Consider the following 21,159-nt stretch of genomic DNA (forward strand, 5'->3'; position numbering starts at 1 on the left):
GAAATATATAAATGAATTTATTCTATTTTGAATCTGAAGAAGGAAAATTGCTTTGTAAGTTGAATGAATTTTAACTGAAAAGGGGAGTGGTTTAGTTTTGATTGATATGTGCTGCGGAATTTTAAACAAATTAAACTCGTTGCATGAAAACCAAAATTCATTACTGCTCTGAAATTTCTTCAAATCAGGTTTTCATTTCAAGCATGTGAACTCTCATAAGGAGAATGTATCTTGTCATTTGATTGCCTCCTTTTTCTACCCATTAATTATCATCAATGCACTAACAGAGTTCAAAATGTTAAAGTTGTTTATTCTGCTTGTGTTTATGGATTGTTGACTATAGAACAAATTTTAAATGAAGTTATTATGGAAGTCATTTCCTCATCATAGTCATAGGCTGTGGACGTTAAAGATCCCTTGACAGATGGAAATCGAAAAAGGGAAGGCTAATGCTGCTGTCCTGGCAAAGTTTCACTCATTGCTTGTCTTCACTAGTTCACATCATGCAGAAGTGTATGATATTTAATTTTTTTGACCAATGCAAATTTTTGAAGATTGCTCAATCTACATTTTTACACACAACCAACAATCAAAAAAACTGCACCATGTGGTTGAAATTAAAATGTGTGAGATTTTTTAAAGATTTTAACATTTTGACCTCTGTCTACCCATTGCTTGTTAATCACGATCAATCATATTTTGACACGATTTATTCTGTGTTAGGCTCAGTCACGTAGAACAAGATAAGATGCATGCCTTACTAGAGGAGATTAACGCTGTACAGCCAGACTCTCAACAAAGGTAAGAACTTTTTTTTTTTTCTAGAGAATAAACTGATTCCTGATTGTGTTCATTTAACATGACACTATTTACAGTGGAAATAAGCTTTAAATTTAGACAAGACTCACGCATCATGGTACTAGAATCAACCAATCAAGCTGACAATATCTTCAATCTGTTCCTTTGGAGCAAAGATTAAGTCAGAACGGCAGACCAGTTTCTCTGGGAAATAGTTCTGACCTTGAGATCCAATATCAATTTTGATATCTGAAGACCACATAGCGTGAAACTCTTGAATAACATGTTTCAGGTTCTGTTTTAGTTGTCTGAAGATCACACAGCGTGAAACTTTGAGTAACAACATGTTTCAGGTTCTGTTTTAGTTGTCAGAAGATTGCACAGCGTGAAACTCTGAGTAACAACATGTTTCAGGTTCTGTTTTAGTTGTCAGAAGAAACTTGTGAGTAATGTGAAACTCTGAGTAACAACATGTTTCAGGTTCTGTTTTAGTTGTCTGAAGAAACTTGTGAGTAATGTGAAACTCTGAGTAACAACATGTTTCAGGTTCTGTTTAAGTTGTCTGAAGAAACTTGTGAGTAATGTGAAACTCTGAGTAACAACATGTTTCAGGTTCTGTTTTAGTTGTCTGAAGAAACTTGTGAGTAATGTGAAACTCTGAGTAACATGTTTCAGGTTCTGTTTTAGTTGTCTGAAGAAACTTGTGAGTAATGTGAAACTCTGAGTAACAACAACCTGTTTGAATATTTTGATTTTAGTATTGAACAAGAGACAATGTTTTATGAGTCACTTATTCACTATCCTCAGAGTCTGGCATTTTTACACCTCAGCATGGGTCAGGATAGTTTCAAACTTTATTTCTAATTTGGGTGTCCAGTACTGTCCAGGAAGCTCAGAGAATAAGACATTCATATATTTAATATGATAGTGTTTACTTCTGATAAGAGGTTGAGGTGAAATGAGAATTTAACTCATAGAAAGTACCGGCCTAGGTCTGAAGCGAGTACCTGTTTACTTAGTTTTAACAATGATGAAAAATATTTTTAGTGAAACCGACTTGTCCAGTGTTTTTTGTACGAGATCCAGCCTTGATAGGAAAGTCATTACTAGTCCCATTGATTACCATCAAATATCCAATGTTGACTTCTTCTTTAATCATTTTTAACCCCACTGCACTTTCATTTTAATACCTTTATCTTCACATTGGGCTTGCAGAAAAATACCTTTTAAATATTCTTTTTGGTTTCATTTGTCTTCATAGATTTTTTACTAAAGTCATACTTGCTGTAATTATGAGAGATTGTACTGTCTTTGCCCCTGTCTACCTGTCTATCTGTCTGTCCATCTGTCTGTCTGTCTATTTGTCCATCTGTCTGTCTGTCTATTTGTCCATCTGTCTGTCTGTCTGTCTGTCTGTCTGTCCATCTGTCTGTCTATTTGTCTGTCTATCTGTCTGTCCATCTGTCTGTCTGTCTATTTGTCTGTCTATCTGTCTGTCTGTCTGTCTATTTGTCTGTCTGTCTATTTGTCTGTCTGTCTGTCTGTCCATCTGTCTGTCTGTTGGAATTTAGGCTTGTGAATACAATAGAGGCTACAGGTGTTGACAGTATTCAAGCTTCAAGGGGCTCCGGCACTTCAGGTAACCCCTCCCGAACCTTTGTAATATTTGTCCAGAAGTCATCTATTACGGCCCTAAAATTTCCTAAATAAAGTTCGAAGTTTGAAGTTACCCTGTTCGACAGAAACTTTGGTTTATCCTAGTTTTATAGAAAGTAAAACTGACAGTGGGTGTATGTTGTATTGTCTGGCAGGCTATCTTAAAGCTTCAAGACAGGAAGTTGAATGGTATTTATATATTTATATATATTTTTTCAGGGTTGATGCAATACAGAACGTGGAAGAAGAGCGTCAAGTTCAAACAGCTAATAGAACTAATCCTTTAGATGACGAACTCATCAAAACTAAAGGACTACTGAAAGCGCCATCTGCTAGGAAAGAAAGATAACTCTTCAACTGTTACTAATCAAGGTCTATCAGGAATTGGTTTTCAAACAGTAGGACTCATTTTCACTTGGAAAAAATTTGTCACCTTTTAAGCCAAAACTTAACTGATATCTGCTAAGAAAGAAAGATAACTCTTAAAGCAACTGATACTCACAGAATGTTATCAGTTATTGTTTTTTAAACATTACTACATATTTACAATCTTTTTTTGCTTTTATGCCAAAAATGAACTTTGCCGCGAGAGTTGCAGACTTGAGTTAAGTACGGTGTTAAAATGATAAGCTAGACTGCAAGTGCTGACATAATCAAAATAATGGTGCTAATTGTTTCAAACTTTGTTGTATATAAATCACTCACTTCTGCTGAAAATTTAATTTCACACAAGAACAAAAAATAAACAAAAATACTCTAGATTTGGATTTCTTGTTATTCCTGAAGTTTATAGTGCTGGTCACTCTTATGTCCAAATACTCTCATACAAAGTTACGACTGATCTCCCAAACTTGATTGATATTAGTATTGTTTATGTTAAATTTGTAATGTTGAACAGTTCTTCTGTAAGCCACTGATATTAGAGGTTTGAAATTGTTAAAGTTTGTGTTGGATAATCTTCAAGCGAAGCTAAGTTAAAATGAGGCAAAGGGACGATTTGAAATACATAATTGAAATAAAAGACTCTACTATAGTTCGAGCATTGTTTTAAAAATGAGGAATTTGCCTTGATCACCCTATGGCCTTGACCTTCAGTTTTCTATGCTTGCACATGGCATAATATTAAATAAATTTGCTGTCCGCAAGTAGGATTTAAAATTCTGTTAAAATATAATCTATAATCTGAAAATCTCATTTAGCCAACTTTATTAATGAATTTTTATCACTTAAATCACCATACCATTATGTTATTCACCAGTTACTAATAGGGGACTAGTATATTATCTCTGATGTTGATGGGGAAATTTCTCCAAAATCAAACCAAATTAATCAAAAATCTTCCAATAAAATCATGAACAGTCCTTCCATTATGTTATTTTAACATCCAATCATGTTTTTTGAAATTTTGTTTCCATAGAAACATTTTTACCGATGCTTATAGTTTACATTCCAGTTTGGTTTAGTTAAGAATTGCCTTATTAACTTTCCCTCCAAATCCCCTCCCCTCCCTCACCCCCATTTTTCACCTTAATTAACACAGGTACTATATCATATCTTTAATATAATTATTTACCTTTATGAGTCTACTCTTCTAAGATTTCTTGGGATATCAATTTATCTATTATTTTAATGTGTATTAGAATATCAGCTTGTTTATAAATGTCCATGTATGTACAGTCATGATAAACAAAAAAAGACTCTTTGACCTTTCTTGATTGGTCACTCATTGGAATTTTGCTGGTAATTATCTTCTAATTTAGCTAATTATGAATTAATTATGGACATGTGAGATAAACTGGTATTTTTCCAAGTCATTAGAACACCTCTACTTTCTATTCATATAAGCATTCATAAATGAAAATAAGGGAACCCATCTTTAAGTGGCCCTCACATCATAGCGATCACCAGTTGTGAACAAGAGTACTAGTTATAAATTTCAAACACAACTCTCATGAAACTGTGATGTGAATTGAATTCATAGCATATTGTCAATAGAACCTTTATACTATCAGAGCTATATAGAAGCTGATAAATTTCCAAATTCACATAAAAATAATTGGTAAATTTTGAGTTACCTTTCGAAGTTCTAAGATAATAGATTGAATTTATAGTTTGTAAATATGTTTATTAATATTTTGTAGTTTTGTTACAGTTTGTAGTAAACTTCCTTAAAGTTAAAGTAAATCACGATATTTTGTGCATCTGTGTACTAGAATGAAATGAAATGAATGGAGTTTTACGTCCTACTTTTCTGCACCATGTGGGCTAATGAAGACAGGCAACGCCATGCAGGGTGCAATGAGGGAAATTTTGCCAGGACAGCGGCATTAGCCTGCTCTTTTTCGATTTCCAACTGTCAAGGGATCTTTAACGTGCACAGCCTGTAGCATACGGGGCCTCGGTTTATTGTCCCATCCGAACGACTAGACACTTTTTCCATGTCAGCCCCTCATACCTGCATCACTGACAGGGGGAAACCGGGTTGAAAAATCCAAAGGTATTATCTCGAGCTATGCTGGGATTGAACCCTGGACCTTCAGGTTAGCGAGCAAGCGTCTACTCACTGAGCCACCGCATCTGTGTACTAGAAGTCCACTTTATTTTGAAGTAGTTTATATAATAAAAATCCATACAAACAAGACAATGCCGACCATCAAAAACCTCGTCCAAAGAGTGGCGAAATCGGGAGTAAAGGTAGTATAGTTGTGAACTCCTCCAAAGAGAAGTTCCATCAGGTGTTTTGAAAATGTTTGGCTCGTACAATTTCCTAATTTATTCTACTCAAAATATATTAGACTTCTGGTGTTAATGAATTGATTTCGATGTAGATGACAAATACTTTTGTTCTATTATTCTGATCAAAATACCAATAATTTCTTTCAGTCTTTAAGCAACTTTATATAGGTTAATAATGCATTAAAATTAAATTTATTGTATTCTAATTCTTTAGCAACATTTAGAGGTAGAGATCACTTTAAATAATAGAATGCTACTCCTAGATTTTATTACTCAGGTGAAAAAATGATGACATTGTATACGGTTGAGACATGAGTTAAATAAAACCTAGGAGTAATAAACCATAAATTGACTTCTATTATTTAAAGTATTATATTCTAGTTATGTTGACTGATATTACCATCTCTACCCTATTTTTATATAACACAATATCTCTTGATATATTATAGTTCCTTTCTATCATAGCATTGGGAGTTAAAATAAAGCTATTTATACATTTTCTTCTCTTTTCTCTATAAATAGGGGGCCATGCAGTGGTAGTAACAGTTGTGGGTGGGGTCTGTTTAGAAGTGGGGAAGGGGTTCATGCAGTGGTAGTAACAGTTGTGGGTGGGGTCTGTTTAGAAGTGGGGAAGGGGTTCATGCAGTGGTAGTAACAGTTGTGGGTGGGGTCTGTGTGGAAGTGGGGAAGGGGGCCATGCAGTGGTAGTAACAGTTGTGGGTGGGGTCTGAGTGGAAATGGGGCCCTCACTTAGATCCAAAGGCCCTTACTAACTTAGATCCACAGGCCCTCAGACACTTAAATCCAAGGGCCCTCACTCATTTAGCTCCGAGGGCCATCACTCATTTATGTCCAAGGTGCCTCACTCACTTAGATCCAAGGGCCCTCACTGATTTAGCTCCAAGGGCCCACACTCATTTAGGTCTAAGGTTCTTACTAAGGTCAACTAAGATCCAAAGGCCCTCACCCACTAAGATCCAAGGGCCCCCAATCACTTAGATCCAAGGGCCCTCAATCACTTAGATCCAAAGGCCCCCACTCACTTATTTCCAAGGGCCCTCACCCACTTAGGTTCAAGGGCCCTCACCAACTTAGATCCAAGGGCCCTCACTCACTGAGGTCAACTGACCTCACCCACATAGATCCAAGAGCCCTCACTCACTAAGGTGCAAGGGCCCTCATTTATTTCCAAGGGCCCTACCTAACTAGGTCCAACGGAAATCACCCACTTAGATCTGAAGGCCCTCATTGACGTAGGTCCAAGGGCCCTCATCCACTTAGGTCCAACGGCCCTCACTCAATTAGATCCAAGGGCCTCCACTCAGTTAGTTCCAAGGGCCCCCAGCCACTTAGATCCAAGGGCCCTCACCCACTTAGATCCAAGGACCTCACCCACTTAGATCTAAAGGCCCTCATTGACTTAGGTCCAAAGGCCCTCACTCAGTTAGGTTCAAGGGCCTCCACACTTAGATCCAAGGGCCCTCACCCACTTAGATCCAAGGGCCATCACACAACTAGGTCCAAAGGACCTCATCCACTTAGATCTAAAGGCCCTCATTGACTTAGGTCCAAAGGCCCTCACTCAGTTAGGTCAGAGGGCCTCCACCACTTAGATCCAAGGGCCCTCACCCACTTAGATCCAAGGGCCATCACAAAACTAGGTCCAACGGACCTCACCCACTTAGATCTAAAGGCCCTCATTGACTTAGGTCCAAGGACCCCCACCACTTAGATCCAAGGGCCCTCACCCATTTAGATCCAAGGGCCATCACCCAACTAGGTCCAAGGGCCCTTACTTACATAAGACCACTGGCCCTCACTCACCGAGATCCAAGGGTCATCACTCACTTAGGTCTCTTACCTACAACCAAGGGCCCTCACTCAGTTAGGTCCAAGGGCCCCACCCACTTAGATCCAAGGCCCTCACTCACTTAGGACGAATGGCCCTCATCAACTTACCTCCAAGGGCCCATACCCACTTAGATCCAAGGGCCCATAACCACTTAGATCCAAGGGCCCTCACTTACTTAAGTCTAAGGGCCCTTACCCACACACATCTAGGTTCAACCGCCCCCACTCAATTAGATCCAAAGGCCCTCACTCACTTAGGTCCAAGGGCCCTCTCCCACTTAGATTCAAGGGCCCTTACTCACATAAGTCCAAGGTCCTTACCCACTTAGATCCAAGGGCCCTCACTCACTTAGATCCAAGGACCCTCACTCATTTAGTTCCAAGGGCCCATACCCACTTAGATCCAAGGGCCCATAACCACTTAGATCCACGGGCCCTCACTCATTTAGGTCAATGGGCCCTCACTCAATCAGATCCAAGAGGCCTCAGTCACTTAGATCCAAAGGCCCTCACCCACTAAGATCCAAGGGCCCTCACTCACTTGGATCCAAAGGCCCTCACTCAGTTAGGTTCAAGGGCCCTCGCCCACTTAGATCCAAGGGCCCTCACTCACTTAGATGCAAAGGTCCTCACTCAGTTAGATCCAAAGGCCCTCATTTAGGTCAATGGGCTCTCACCCACTAGGATCCAAGAGGCCTCAGTCACTTAGATCCAAAGGCCCTCACCCACTAAGATCCAAGGGCCCTCACTCACTTGGATCCAAAGGCCCTCACTCAGTTAGGTTCAAGGGCCCTCGCCCACTTAGATCCAAGGGCCCTCACTCACTTAGATGCAAAGGCCCTCACTCAGTTAGATCCAAAGGCCCTCATTTAGGTCAATGGGCTCTCACCCACTAGGATCCAAGAGGCCTCAGTCACTTAGATCCAAAGGCCCTCACCCACTAAGATCCAAGGGCCCTCACTCACTTGGATCCAAAGGCCCTCACTCAGTTAGGTTCAAGGGCCCTCGCCCACTTAGATCCAAGGGCCATCACTCACTTACGTCCAACGGGCCCTCACTCATTTAGATCCAATTTAGATCAATTAGGTCCAAGAGCCCTCACTAACTTAGATCCAAGAACCTTCACACATTTAGGTTCAACCGCCCTCACTCAATCAGATCCAAGGGCCCTCACTTACTTAAGACCACTGGCCCTCACTCACCTAGATCCAAGGGCCCCTACTCACTTAGGCCCAAGGGCCACCACTCACTTAGGTCTAAGGGCCCTCACTCACTTAGGTCCATGGGCCCTCACCCACTTAGATTTAAAGGCCCCTACTCACTTCAGTCCAAGGGCCCTTACCCACATAGGTGCATGGGCCCTCACCCATTTAGATTCAAAGGCCCCCACTCACTTCAGTCCAAGGGCCCTTACCCACTTAGTTCCAAGGGCCCTCACTCATTTAGGTCCATAGGCTCTCACCCACTTAGATCCAAGGGCCCTCAGTCACTTAGATCCAAAGGCACTCACCCATCCAAGGTGCCCTCACTTACTTTGTTCTAAGGGCCCTCGCTCAATTAAGTCTAAGGGCCCTACCCACATAGGTCCAAAGGCCCTCACTCATTTAGGTCCATGGGCTCTCACCCACTTAGTTCCAAGGGCCCTCGCTCAATTAGGTCCAAGAGCCCTCACACACTTAGATCCAAGGTCCTACGCAGATCTAGGATCAACCGCCCTCACTCAATTAGATCCAAGGGCCCTCACTTACTTAAGACCACTGGTCCTCACTCACCTAAATCCAAGGGCCATCACTCACTTAGGTTCAACGGGCCCTAACTCACTTAGATCCAAGGGCCCTCACTTACTTAAGTCTAAGGGCCCTTACCCACACACATCTTGGTTCAACCGCCCTCACTCAATTAGATCCAAGGGCTAGGTGAGTGGGGGCCAGTGGTCTTAAATAAGTGAGAGCTAAATGATTGATGGCCCCCACTCACCTAGGTCTAAGGGTCCTCACCCACTTAGGTCCATGGGCCTTCACCCACTTAAATTCAAAGGCCCCTACTCACCTTAGTCCAAGGGCCCTTAACCACTTAGGTGCATGGACAATCACCAACTTAGATCCAAGGGCCCTCACTCATTTAGGTCCATGGGCTCTCACCCACTAAGATCCAAGGGCCCTCAGTCACTTATATCCAAGGGCCCTCGCTTACTTAGTTCCAAGGGCCTTTATCCGTTTCGATCCAAGGGCCCATACCCACTTAGATCCAAAGGCCCTCACTCATTTAGGTCCATGGGCCCTCATCCACTAAGATTCAAGGGCCCTCACTCACTTAGATCCAAAGGCCCTCACTCAGTTAGCCTCAAGGGCCCTCGCCCAATTAGATCCAAGGGCCCTCACTTACTTAGATCCAAGGGCCCTCACTTACTTAGATCCAAGGGCCCTCACATACTTAGATCCAAGGGCCCTTATTTATTTAAGTCCGACGGCCCTTTCACTTAGGATCTCATTCACTTAGATCCAACGGCCCTCATTCATTTAGGTCCAAAGGCCCCCACTGACTTAGATCCAAAGGCCCTCACTCACTTCGGTCCAAGGGCCCTCACTCAGTTAGGTCCAAGGGCCCTTACCAACGAAGGTCCAAAGGCCCTCATTCACTTAGATTCAAGGACCCTCACTCACTTAGGTCCAAGGGCTCTCACCCACTTAAATTCAAGGGCCCTTACTCACTTAAGTCCAAGGGCCCTTACCAACTTAGGTGCAAGGGCCCTCACTCACTTAGATCCAATGCCCTTATCCACTTAGATCCAAGGGCCCGTACCCACTTAGATCCATGGGCCCATACCCACTTAGATCCAAGGGCTCTCACTGATTTAGGTCCATGGGCCCTCACCCACTAAGATCCAAGGGCCCTCACTCACTTAGATCCAAAGGCCCTCACTCACTTAGATCCAAAGGCCCTCACTCAGTTAGGTTCAAGGGCCCTCGCCCACTTAGATCCAAGGGCCCTCAAATACTTAGGTCCAAGGGCCCTCACTCACTTAGGTCCAAGGGCCCTTACCCATTTAAGTACAACGGCCCTTTCACTTAGGACCTCATTCACTTAGATCCAACGGCCCTCATTCATTTAGGTCCAAAGGCCCCCACTCACTTAGATCCAAAGGCCCTCACTCACTTCGGTCCAAGGGCCCTCACTCAGTTAGGTCCAAGGGCCCCACCCACTTAGATCTAAGGCCCTCACTCACTTAGGACGAATAGCCCTCATCCACTTACATCAAAGGGCTCTTACTTACTTAAGTCTAAAGGCCCTTACCTACGTAGGTCCACAGGCCCTCACTCACTTATATCCAAGGACCCTCACACATCTAGGTTCAACCGCTATCACCCACTAAGATCCAAGGGCCCTCACTCATTTAGGTTCAACCGCTATAACCCACTTAGATCCAAGGGCCCTCACATACTTAGATCTAAGGGCCCTTACCCACTTAGGTCCAACGGCCCTCATTCACTTAGTTCCAACGGCTCTTACCCACTTAGGTCCAACGGCCCTCACTCAATTAGATCCAAGGGCCCACACTCACTTAAGACCAAGGCGCCCTCACTCACTTAGATCCAAAGCCCTTATCCACTTAGGTCCATCGGCCCTGATTCATTTACGTCCACGGGCCCCCACTCAGTTAGGTCCAAGGGCCCTCACCCACTTAGATTCAAGGGCCCTTACTCACTTAAGTCCAAGGGCCCTTACCTACTTAGGTCCAACGGCCCTCACTCAATTAGATCCAAGGGCCCGCATTCACTTAAGTCCAAGCCGCCCTCACTCACTTGGGTCCAAAGCCCTCACTCACTTAGTTCCAAGGGCCCTCACCCACTTAGTTCCAAGGGCCCTCACCCACTTATATCCAAGGGCCCTCACTCACTTAGCTCCAAAGGCCCTCACTCAGTTAGGTCCAAGGGCCCAACCAACTTAGATCCAAGGCCCTCACTCACTTAGGGCGAATAGCCCTCATCCACTTACATCCAAGGGCCCCCACTCACTTAGCTCCAAGGGCCCTCACTCACTTAGATTCAATGCCCTCACTCACTTAGGACGAATGGCCCTCATCCACTTACATCCAAGGGCCCCCACTCATTTCAGTCCATGGGCCCTCACTCACTTAGGTCTAAGGGCCCTCACCCACCTTTATGTGAGAAGATGTTATGAAATTGATTTGAAACTAGTTTGTAGAGTGCTCATCAGCTAGATTGAAGGTTTGGATAGCAACATAGCAGGACTTAGGGCCTGTTCACACTACGAACAGGCTAAGCAATGTGGGATAGAGAGAACAGCAGTTAGTGTTTAGTGAGATTTCAATGTACAGACGAGTAGACGCTCAGCTGTTTACACCAGCGCTGGAAGAACAGAGTATATTTTTCAGTTGTTGTCTTCCATTCAATAAGCATGGCTGTCAAACAAAAGAAACATGCACACAAAATCCTCCATAGTGAATGTTTAATTTTAGGTCGCTATGTGAACGTCTGTCCTCATTGCCGCATAGCTCTGCCTGTTGTGAACGAACCATTAGTCATCAGAGTTTCCCAAATCGTATCGTACAAGCCAATCGTATTGTTGTATCCCAATCAATGCCCTATATCAAATTATTAAGAGGGTTGAAATAGACTGGGCTAATTGTAAAAAGATAAAAACAAAAGAGGTTATTAAAAATGTAATTTTATTTTGACATAAACATTATCTCCCCTATATACACAACAATAATAAAATAGAATTTATTTGAAATAGTGATAGATGAATAATAATAGCCCTGATTCACAAGTCTGAGTTGATATTTGCATGTTAAAAACCACTTATATCATATCAATATGAAGGTTTAAGAAAAACTGGACCATGTCTGAATAATAAAATAGTTTTAAATGACCAATGGCGAAAGATGATATTAATGAACAAGAATTATGTCCCCTTATTAATCTGAACATGGACATTTTCTATGAAAACCCTGTAGACATCTACATTAAGCCCTGTAGAGGTATATTATATGGTGTGGAGTTATCGCTCCAATGGAAAACATGGCGTCAGCATCCTGTTGGCTTTTTCTATTTCCAATTCTTTTCTATTTCCGATTCTTTTCTATTTCCAATTCTTTTCTATTTCCAATTCTTTCTTATTTCCTATTCTTTTCTATTTCCTATTTTTTCTATTTCCTATTTCCAAATCTTCCTATTTCTAATTATAATTTTATTGACAATACCACATGGTACTCTTCACCAGACACTCAATCTCATTAAAATAAGATAACAATTTCGTTTTATTATTTTTTTTTTGTCAGTCTCCATTGTGATCTAACGAGATTTATACGAAGGTCACATACTGGTGATGTTTTAATCTATTTATAGCAGACAATTACGCATCACTTTCCAGCCAATCAGAATCGCATTTACAAGCTAGTATCTGCAGTCTATTAATCTCATTGGTCATATCGCTCTACAGAGGCAGATTCTGCATGACGTGCTGTGATTTGTTGAAATGAACACGACTTTGGTATAAGTCTTGTTAGATTACAATGGAGATCGACAAATAAAACGAAATTGTAAATCTGATTTCAGTAGACACTTAAGCTATTTTCACCTTTAGTTAAGGAAAAAGCTCATAGAGTTCTCTAAAAAATAATAATCAAAAATAGGCTGAAAAAAGCAAGAAAACTCAAGATCCTAATGCAGACGTAAAATTCTTATCAGGCAATGTATTCTTGAAACAATCTTAACGCTAGGATATCCAAGAATCAATGTTAGAAGTTAAGACCCTAGGATATCCTAGAAACAGTGTTAGAAGTTAAGACCCTAGAATATCCTAGAATCAATGTTAGAAGATAAGAACCTAGGATATTCTAGAAACAGTGATAGAAGATAAGAACCTAGGATATTCTAGAAACAGTGTTAGAAGTTAAGACCCTAGGATATCCTAGCACTAAGATCTTTTTGAGAATACTACGCAGGCAGGACAGCAATAGAGTATAGAGAAGAGAAAATACTTTTTACAATTCCACATCATTTCACAGAGTGGTTCTTGTAGGGAACATACATTTCACTGAAAATATTTCCTGATTCCAGTTTAGATCAATATTTCTATCCTCTAACTCTGTGTTATCCACAAAACACATTACAAATACTGGTAGCTTACAATAAATAATAAGTTTTCTTTAATATTTCTTATCTATTATTTGCACTCAATCCGATGTTTTCCACAAAACATTACAAATATCCCCAAATAAATTATAACTTTCCCACAAATTACCTCCCTTTGGACATTACCAGTTGAGCATCACCACATAAAAATGTCTCCACGTAATCCATCTCTGTTTATGGCACAAAACTTGTCAATTCTCGTTAAACACCATCCCACAAATATTACTTGGTACCAGTATTAACAAACACAAGCTGTAGTAAATTCCTTATTATTAGAAAAAGATGTCTGACTTGTCCCCAACACGGCAGGCTTAAAATTCATCTTGATAAAACACTTTCCACACATATTACGTATTAATACATACATTTTAGTTAAATTTCAGAAAAACCTATGCATGATTATATCACTTATCTTAAATTGACTATTTTTTGATATCTCTGTCCCTCATTTCAGAATCACAAAATCAACCAAATCCAATTTAACCATCCCAACACAAATGGCTTTAGTTTTAGGGTGTATTGAGACGAGTCTCAATGAAAGCACGGGCCTAGGTCACAGAGCAATAGATAAGTCTATTAATTATGTGAAAATTAGTAAGTGTTATTGCACCTACATACTGGTGTTACCTCAACTTTAGTCCTAAACTTTCTGTCTTATTTCCATCAGCTTCTGAAGACAAAGAAACACAACAGCCTAATATGAATATAAAATGAAATGAACAATATAAGGCTGAATAAGACAGGAAATTTCACTATGAAAATAAATTGAAATGCACTTTTTTCACGCTTGAAAAGAAAGACATGAATTGAAATGAAGTTTTCCTTCGTCTTTTCTTCACCTTTTTCGCTTCAGAAGAAAAAACAAAACAAAATGGAGCTTTCCTTTCTTCGTTTCTTCATGCTCGGAAAGAATGAAATTCAATAGAGTTTTACTTCTAACTTCTGCACAGTGAAGACAGAGTAACAGTGTATAAATTATTACAATGATTGGCAACATCTAAAAATAGAAATCATCACACTATCTTCGTATCCGAGTTCTGTTCTAGGGAATATTGTTGACGTAATTCATAACGTATGTGATCGTATTCCTTCGCTTTAGTATATAATAAAACACCAATAGTTACAGTCACTGTACCAATTCCACTTAAAAACGTGACCGGATTTCCAAATAAAATCACAGATAGCCAGATTAAAAACGCTCTTTTGACTGTGTTAGCAACACTGAAATAGATTCATACAAAATGATACAAAAAATTGGATTTAAACTTGTAATATTTAAAGGGGTTATTAAGAGGTTTTCTAGATTATTTATGGTTTCTATTTGCAGTTTTTGCAAGAGGCGAATCATGAACCCCTTCTTGTTTTAGACTCACAGAAGTCTGATTGAAAAGTCAAATGATGCAAATTGATGCTATCAGCGTATTCCAAAAAAAAAACAAGTTTAGAAAACCTCATGTATTTATAAAATGCTAAAGGAACTGGATAGGTCATAAGAATTTACTCTTCTACTCCACCATTTTGTCTACACCTATTTTTTTTCAAAGAACTTGGGAACTCACCAATCAGGTGCCATGTGAAACTAGAAACACTGAAAAACACCCCTGATTTTACAAATGAGCTCTTCCAATTATAGATATACAGTTCCATATTGATTGAAAATATGAATGTATGGAAAAGTTCAAAAAATTGAGGGGTGTTGCTGGTACACTATATTCAGTCTGGACTAGTAAAGGTGCGGGCACACAAGTGGTCTTGGTCGGAGAGTTTTGTCGAATCTTGAGTAAAATTTGCATGTGCCCGCACTCTCACAACAAGATTATCGTCTAGCTGACAGGATCTATAATATCAAACAAGTTTGATACTTGTTTCCGACAGTTTTATCGTCTGCATGACAGAAAGTCGTCATCCAATCAGATTCTTTTTCCTTTCATTAGCATGCTCTGCACGTAATTATCGACCAGGTGGAAAATGACTGACTGGAGATTTTGTCGCCTCATGTTCCCGTGCCAGTTGTTGAAACCCAAAACAAGATTCTAATCGGCGACAAAAGTCTCTGACCAAGACTGCTCGTGTGCCCGCACCTGTAGAATATAAAACTGACTTACCTATGAGTAACAGGTGATATATAGCTCATTAAAACATAAGCTGTAATACTTTGAAAATGAAAAAATATACCATTAATAATATAGGTAAAAAATAACGTATAATCCATATTATTACGAACACTGGTTGTATCCATCATAATCAGTAGAAATGGAATTTGGATACCCATAGAGGCTAGTGATGTATAGAACTGTAATTCTGCTGGACTGAAAAAAAAACAACAAAAAACTTGAATTAAAACATGATGGGTTGCCAATAATGGCATTAAAGATGGGTTCCCTTATTTCATTTATGAAAATGAAAATGCTAATACTTATATGAATAGAAAGTAGAGGTGTTCTAATGACTTGGAAAAGTACCTGTTTGTCTCACATGTGCATAATTAATTCATAATTAGCTAAATTAGAAGAGAATTACCAGTGACCGATCAAGAAAGTTCAAAAAGTCCTTTTTGTTCATCCAGACTGTACGTACATGGACATTTATGATTGGTTAAAACTCTTAATTATATGCAATAAGAACATAATGATATGATTAAGAATACATGATAATTCATTAGAAACACCAATTAATCAAATAGTTTACTTAATTTGACACTAAAAAATAAGGAAACCCATCTTTAATTATATGCAATAAGAACATAATGATATGATTAAGAATACATGATAATTCATTAGAAACACTATTAATCAAATAGTTTACTTAATTTGACACTAAAAAATAACGAAACCCATCTTTAATTATATGCAATAAGAAAATAATGATATGATTAAGAATACATGATAATTCATTAGAAACACCAATTAATCAAATAGTTTGCTTAATTTGACACTAAAAAATAAGGAAACCCATCTTTAAATGGAATTAAGTAAGTAATTAATTAAGTGTGATATATATAGATACAGCTTCATGAAACAACAATCACTTCAAGTTTTTTAATGTTTTTCTTCAGGTATGTGCCTATCAATTCTAATCTCTAGGTGCTAGGAAGCTATCAGAGAAATTCCATTAACCTATAATGAGGCGATATATATTACAAAGTGCTCATGAATTCCTATCTCCTGTTGAACACAATTAAACAGGTTTTTGTTTTGTATTGTAACATCACGCTTTGTTCTTCAAAGAGAATAATTATTCAATGATCAAAACAAAAATAGCCCATGTCAACTTAAATTAACATTCAGTTTTAAAAAATATTTCAAATTGCAACTACCAACTGTTGAATTGAAATTAAAAAAAAAACAACAATAGAAATGTGTCATTTTAATGTGATAGATGAACAAATTATCTATTTCTAGATGACTGTAAACATAACTTAATTAGATTTTATCACAATGTTATGTTGCCTGTATATTGCGATTCAAAAAATCAATAATACATTACACAGCTTGTTACTAATGAATGTCATGTTGTAGAATTAAAAAAGATTGTCCTATACATGTAATTACTTCTGTTACAGGCCGTTTATTTAGGGTTGGATAAAATGATTCAATTGATTATCTTGACTAGGAATTTATCATTTTGATTACCAAATATCAAATTTCACAATGAATTATATGTCAAAGTTACATTTTGTCTCGTGTACCCGTAGTAAAGTCAATCAACCTCTATAAAAAGTAATCTATCCCCCTCCCACCCTCTGACTCTCCAGCCCCACCCCCTTGTAATCTGTATAAAAAGAGCATGTAAGCTCATAAGAATGATGTTCGATTGATGTTATACACTCAACTTTAATTACTCTAAGGTAATATCCCCGCCCCCTCCACTCTCCAGAATAGCCTTGTTAAATTCATAAAAACTTATATGTTTTATTTCATAATAAAATGCTGTGAGAATAGTTATTTTGTATTGCAGCTTTACTCTATCATTCCCTCCCTAACTACCCTTACCTCACTCTACAGGTTAATTCCTCCCCTCCTCCCTCCTCCTCCCTCTCACCCAGCATTGCCTAGTGATTTTTATAAAAGTTTACAAGTTTTATCTTCTAATGAAATGTTCTAGTAATATTATATTAAAGTATAACTATGTTATAATCTGATAAACATCAATCAATAATCAATATTAAAACCTAGACACACCTAATAAAAACCTACAATCTCTATATACTCATTGCTAAATTGAATTTTACTGACTTTTTTTCATGAGAATAAAAATATCAGCTTCAAATTAGTGCTGATTAAATTGATTTTAGGACTACTAGTAATATATTTATTCTTTCAATTTTAAAGGGACATTCCACTTTTTTTGTAGGTCGGAATTTTTTTTTTAGCTCAAATCTGTGTAAAACTACACACAAAAAAATATAGAGAAATATGGCCTTTAAAGTCTTAACTAAAAAAATCCAGCTGTTAATTTTTTTAAAGCCATGTCAAATTATGTAAGTTTACTTAAACTTTTAAAATTCGTTATGCTTTTTGGAAGCTGTAAAAACTGGATTTTTGTAAAATAAAAGAGAAATATTTCTCCAACGTTTTCTAGGTTTTAATTGATAACAATAATTAATTATTTCGTTAAAACGAAATATTTTATAAGAGTACCGAAAATTGCGCCTTAGGGTCTCCGTAGAATGTCTCTTTAAGGGTTCATTTAGTACTCATTGCCCAGTATGTTACGGTACGTACATAGTAACTTGTTTATTTATATCAGATCAATTAAATCTATAGTTGTATTATTACTCAAGGTTATTGGTGCTAATCCTGGTCTGATTGAAACCACAAATATGACCAATCCACTTTGCGTAATAGTGAAATTAGATCTGATTGGCATTTAGAAGCCGTGAGCACATAGAACAAAACATGAGGGAATGTATTATAGTATAACGCACTTCTTTGATAACAAAATACATAACATTTCAACATGTTATAAAATATCATCTGATGATGACACGTGTAAAACATTGTTTATGTTTTTTAGTTATAATAGTGAGATTGTACTGAATGAAAATTTTGTGTTTAAGAAGTGGGCAGTGTTCAGAAAATAACTTACGTATATTTATATTTTTCTCCACTAATTAATAATTTACTATAAACATTCTGTAAACTGAAAAAAAAACATCAAGATATCAACTGACAAGATATCAACTGACAAGATATCAACTGACAAGATATCAACTGACAAGATATCAACGGGGTTTAACATCATTGTAACCTTAAAATAATCGTCAACATACAATATGAGGAACACTCATTGTTTGATTTTACGACAGTGATATCATTGACCAATAAGATCAGGATGTGCTCGGAATATTCATAACTTTGGGGTGGTCGAACAGTACCAGAACATTGATTGGTTGATTTTATTACAGTGATATTATTGACCAATCAGATTTCTCAGAGTGAATTAGGTACGAAAATCAGAAATTAATATTATAGCTCTCCCCCTCCCTCATTTTTTGCATGTAGTCCCTTGGCCCTCCTTTTCTTTCTTAGGGACAGGGATTTGTATCAATATAACTTACCATTCTGTTATATTGATGGCTTAGGCTGCCCTTGGCTTTCTCTTCCATTCTCCCCACCCCCTCCTCTTTTTATGTCGATTATTATACTAGCCTATAACTCTAGGGCCACAATTTCTATGTAATAACTCACCATTCTGTTAAGTTTGTGGCTAAAACTGCCAAATTCCGTCCCCCAAGGTTTTCCCCTTTTTCCCCCAACTTCAAAACTTACCATTCTGTTAAATTGGTGGCGAGAGCTGCTATAAAACCTTGAATATTAAAACTAAGTTCATAAGCCGAACATAGAGCTAGTCCCAACATAACTGGTATGAGAGAGAGGAATGTATATGGTCCTGTGTATTCTCCTATTAAAACTTGTGATATAAACACAGTAAATAAAGGAGCTGAACTTTTTACTGTTTCTGTGAATGATACAGCTACAAATTTTAAGGCTACCAGTCCCAACACTACTGTACCAAACCTGTTATAAAATAAAATACAATCTCAACCTGCAGCAAAACGTTTTGGATACACAATCCTTATCAGGACAAAAGGGAGATGAAAAGGCTGATAACTCGCACTTTGCACATCTATGTCTCACACTTTTATATTTTATAGTTCTGCTCTCTGTACTGACTCAATATCATCCAACACAAGAGTCAAGACACAAACAACAAGTGTGAAGCCAGAAAGCCCTGAAAGTCCTTAAAGACAGTTTGCAAAAATTTTATTGTTAAAAATGTCAGTATGCTATTTATATCTATGTATCTTCTTGATTAAACTGAATTTGTTTTAAAAGGGTTAATTAGAAACTGAGAGTACTAATTGTTAATTAAGCAGTTTGACCTAGTTTTGGTGTTCGGCTTTATAATTTTGGTATATATGGTTTTCAAAACTTTTAGCAAGGAACAGAACGCCCCTTTAAGGCCTCAATCCCTGAATTTTAAAAGTGCCAGAAACTCAGCCATTCATAAATGACCTAGATACAGATAATAAAGCTAGAAATTCTTTGAACAATGCAAATATTACAGCAAGCGTACCTCATAGTACCAACTAATACCATGTTTCTCCAGAAGTGAGGTGGTTTACCCTCCCTATCTATAGGAGTATACATGCCTAGTGGTAAATACATCTGAATAAAACCAAATATTGTTGTCATCACCATCTGCATAGCACCTGAAATATTAAACAAAATCTTAACGTGTGAAATTTCAATTTCCGCTAAAATTGATTTTTCTTGCCAAGGACATACATAGTAAAACCATTGAGCTTTCGTGTCATTTCATTAATTATTAATGTTCCAACGACCTAGAAATAAGATCATTTGAAAATGATAGAATATAAAACTTGAAACTTTGAAATATAAAAGTACATTTTACTTACCTAAAAATGAAGGATCACCCTTCAAAGTTGATAAAATATATTTATTTAGGAATAGAGTAAATGCACTGAAGATGTACCACAAGATGAGGAAGGACATAGCTCGGACATTGAGCAGGCCAAGTTTCTCCGGCTCATCATCTCGATGGCTGATATGACGTAATCGTCCTGGTGGCATGTTCGACTTTGATTGGTTAATTTTCTCTGGCGACGTCGTCTGCATTAAGGAAAGATCACTCTTGGTTGTATTTCTTTCATGGCTTTCATTTTCACTCATTTTATTTTAAAGTTTATAATTGATTTTTAATTTCACTCTAATAATATTTCACTTCATATCTGGAAAGAGAAAAAAAGAATTTCTGAAATAATACAGGTTCTTCCCTGCAAAAATAGAGCTCACTTGATGAATTAGTTACAGAACTACAGTAGCCTATGTAGAATATTGACACAAAACCTACAATACTGCAATCTAACAATAATTATAATCAATTCATTCTGGTACATTTTGGTCATATGTTTAATTTTGATTTTAACGTGTGAAGTTTCAGATAATCAGGTAAAAAAATTAAAAACTTAACTGAGGCGTAAATTATTGAACAGATAAATCTCATATTTCTAAAATAATTCAAATACTCAAATCTCGGAGTTTGATCCATGAGGTATAACAGACAATAAACTATATGGAGAGACACCATGCCAAACAAAGCCTATTACAGTGTTAAAGTCAAATTTAACAGAGACATTTGTTCAGTTCACATCATAGGCCTACTGGCCTACATAGTTATCAATCACTCAGTTCTTTGTCAGTATGGTATTCTGATCCCTATAATCACTGTCTCCATGATATATTCAAAATATTGCATGTACAATCTCTAGATAACATTCAACTTATGGACCTAAATCATTATAATAATTGTAATATCTTGCTATATCAACTATCGAGGTCCTGCTCACCTAACCGGTGCACCTTATTGAAATTCCCACTTGAGTACTTGACTTGACTTGTGAATTTGACAACGTGGCTACTTGGCCAACAAGTTT

At 38.0% G+C, this 21,159-nt stretch overlaps 2 protein-coding genes across 2 annotated transcripts; one reads left to right on the plus strand and one right to left on the minus strand.

Moving 5' to 3' along the window:
- Positions 1-6,145: 6,145 nt before the first annotated feature.
- LOTGIDRAFT_142770 (hypothetical protein) lies at positions 6,146-11,013 on the plus strand (the record flags this gene model as incomplete). The annotated part of the gene is made up of 9 exons (XM_009052545.1): positions 6,146-6,309; positions 7,467-7,677; positions 7,743-7,889; positions 7,955-8,034; positions 8,200-8,487; positions 9,589-9,708; positions 9,924-10,067; positions 10,130-10,225; positions 10,656-11,013. Coding segments are annotated over 9 exons (1,608 nt in total), but the record flags the coding sequence as incomplete, so codon positions are not given.
- A 3,268-nt stretch (positions 11,014-14,281) lies between these two features.
- LOTGIDRAFT_83006 (hypothetical protein) lies at positions 14,282-20,242 on the minus strand (the record flags this gene model as incomplete). The annotated part of the gene is made up of 6 exons (XM_009052527.1): positions 14,282-14,420; positions 15,305-15,508; positions 18,288-18,341; positions 18,971-19,219; positions 19,779-19,914; positions 20,122-20,242. Coding segments are annotated over 6 exons (903 nt in total), but the record flags the coding sequence as incomplete, so codon positions are not given.
- Between the last annotated feature and the right edge of the window lie 917 nt (positions 20,243-21,159).

Source organism: Lottia gigantea (assembly GCF_000327385.1).
Source record: "Lottia gigantea unplaced genomic scaffold LOTGIsca_186, whole genome shotgun sequence".
In the NCBI taxonomy this organism is placed as follows: Eukaryota; Metazoa; Mollusca; class Gastropoda; family Lottiidae; genus Lottia; species Lottia gigantea.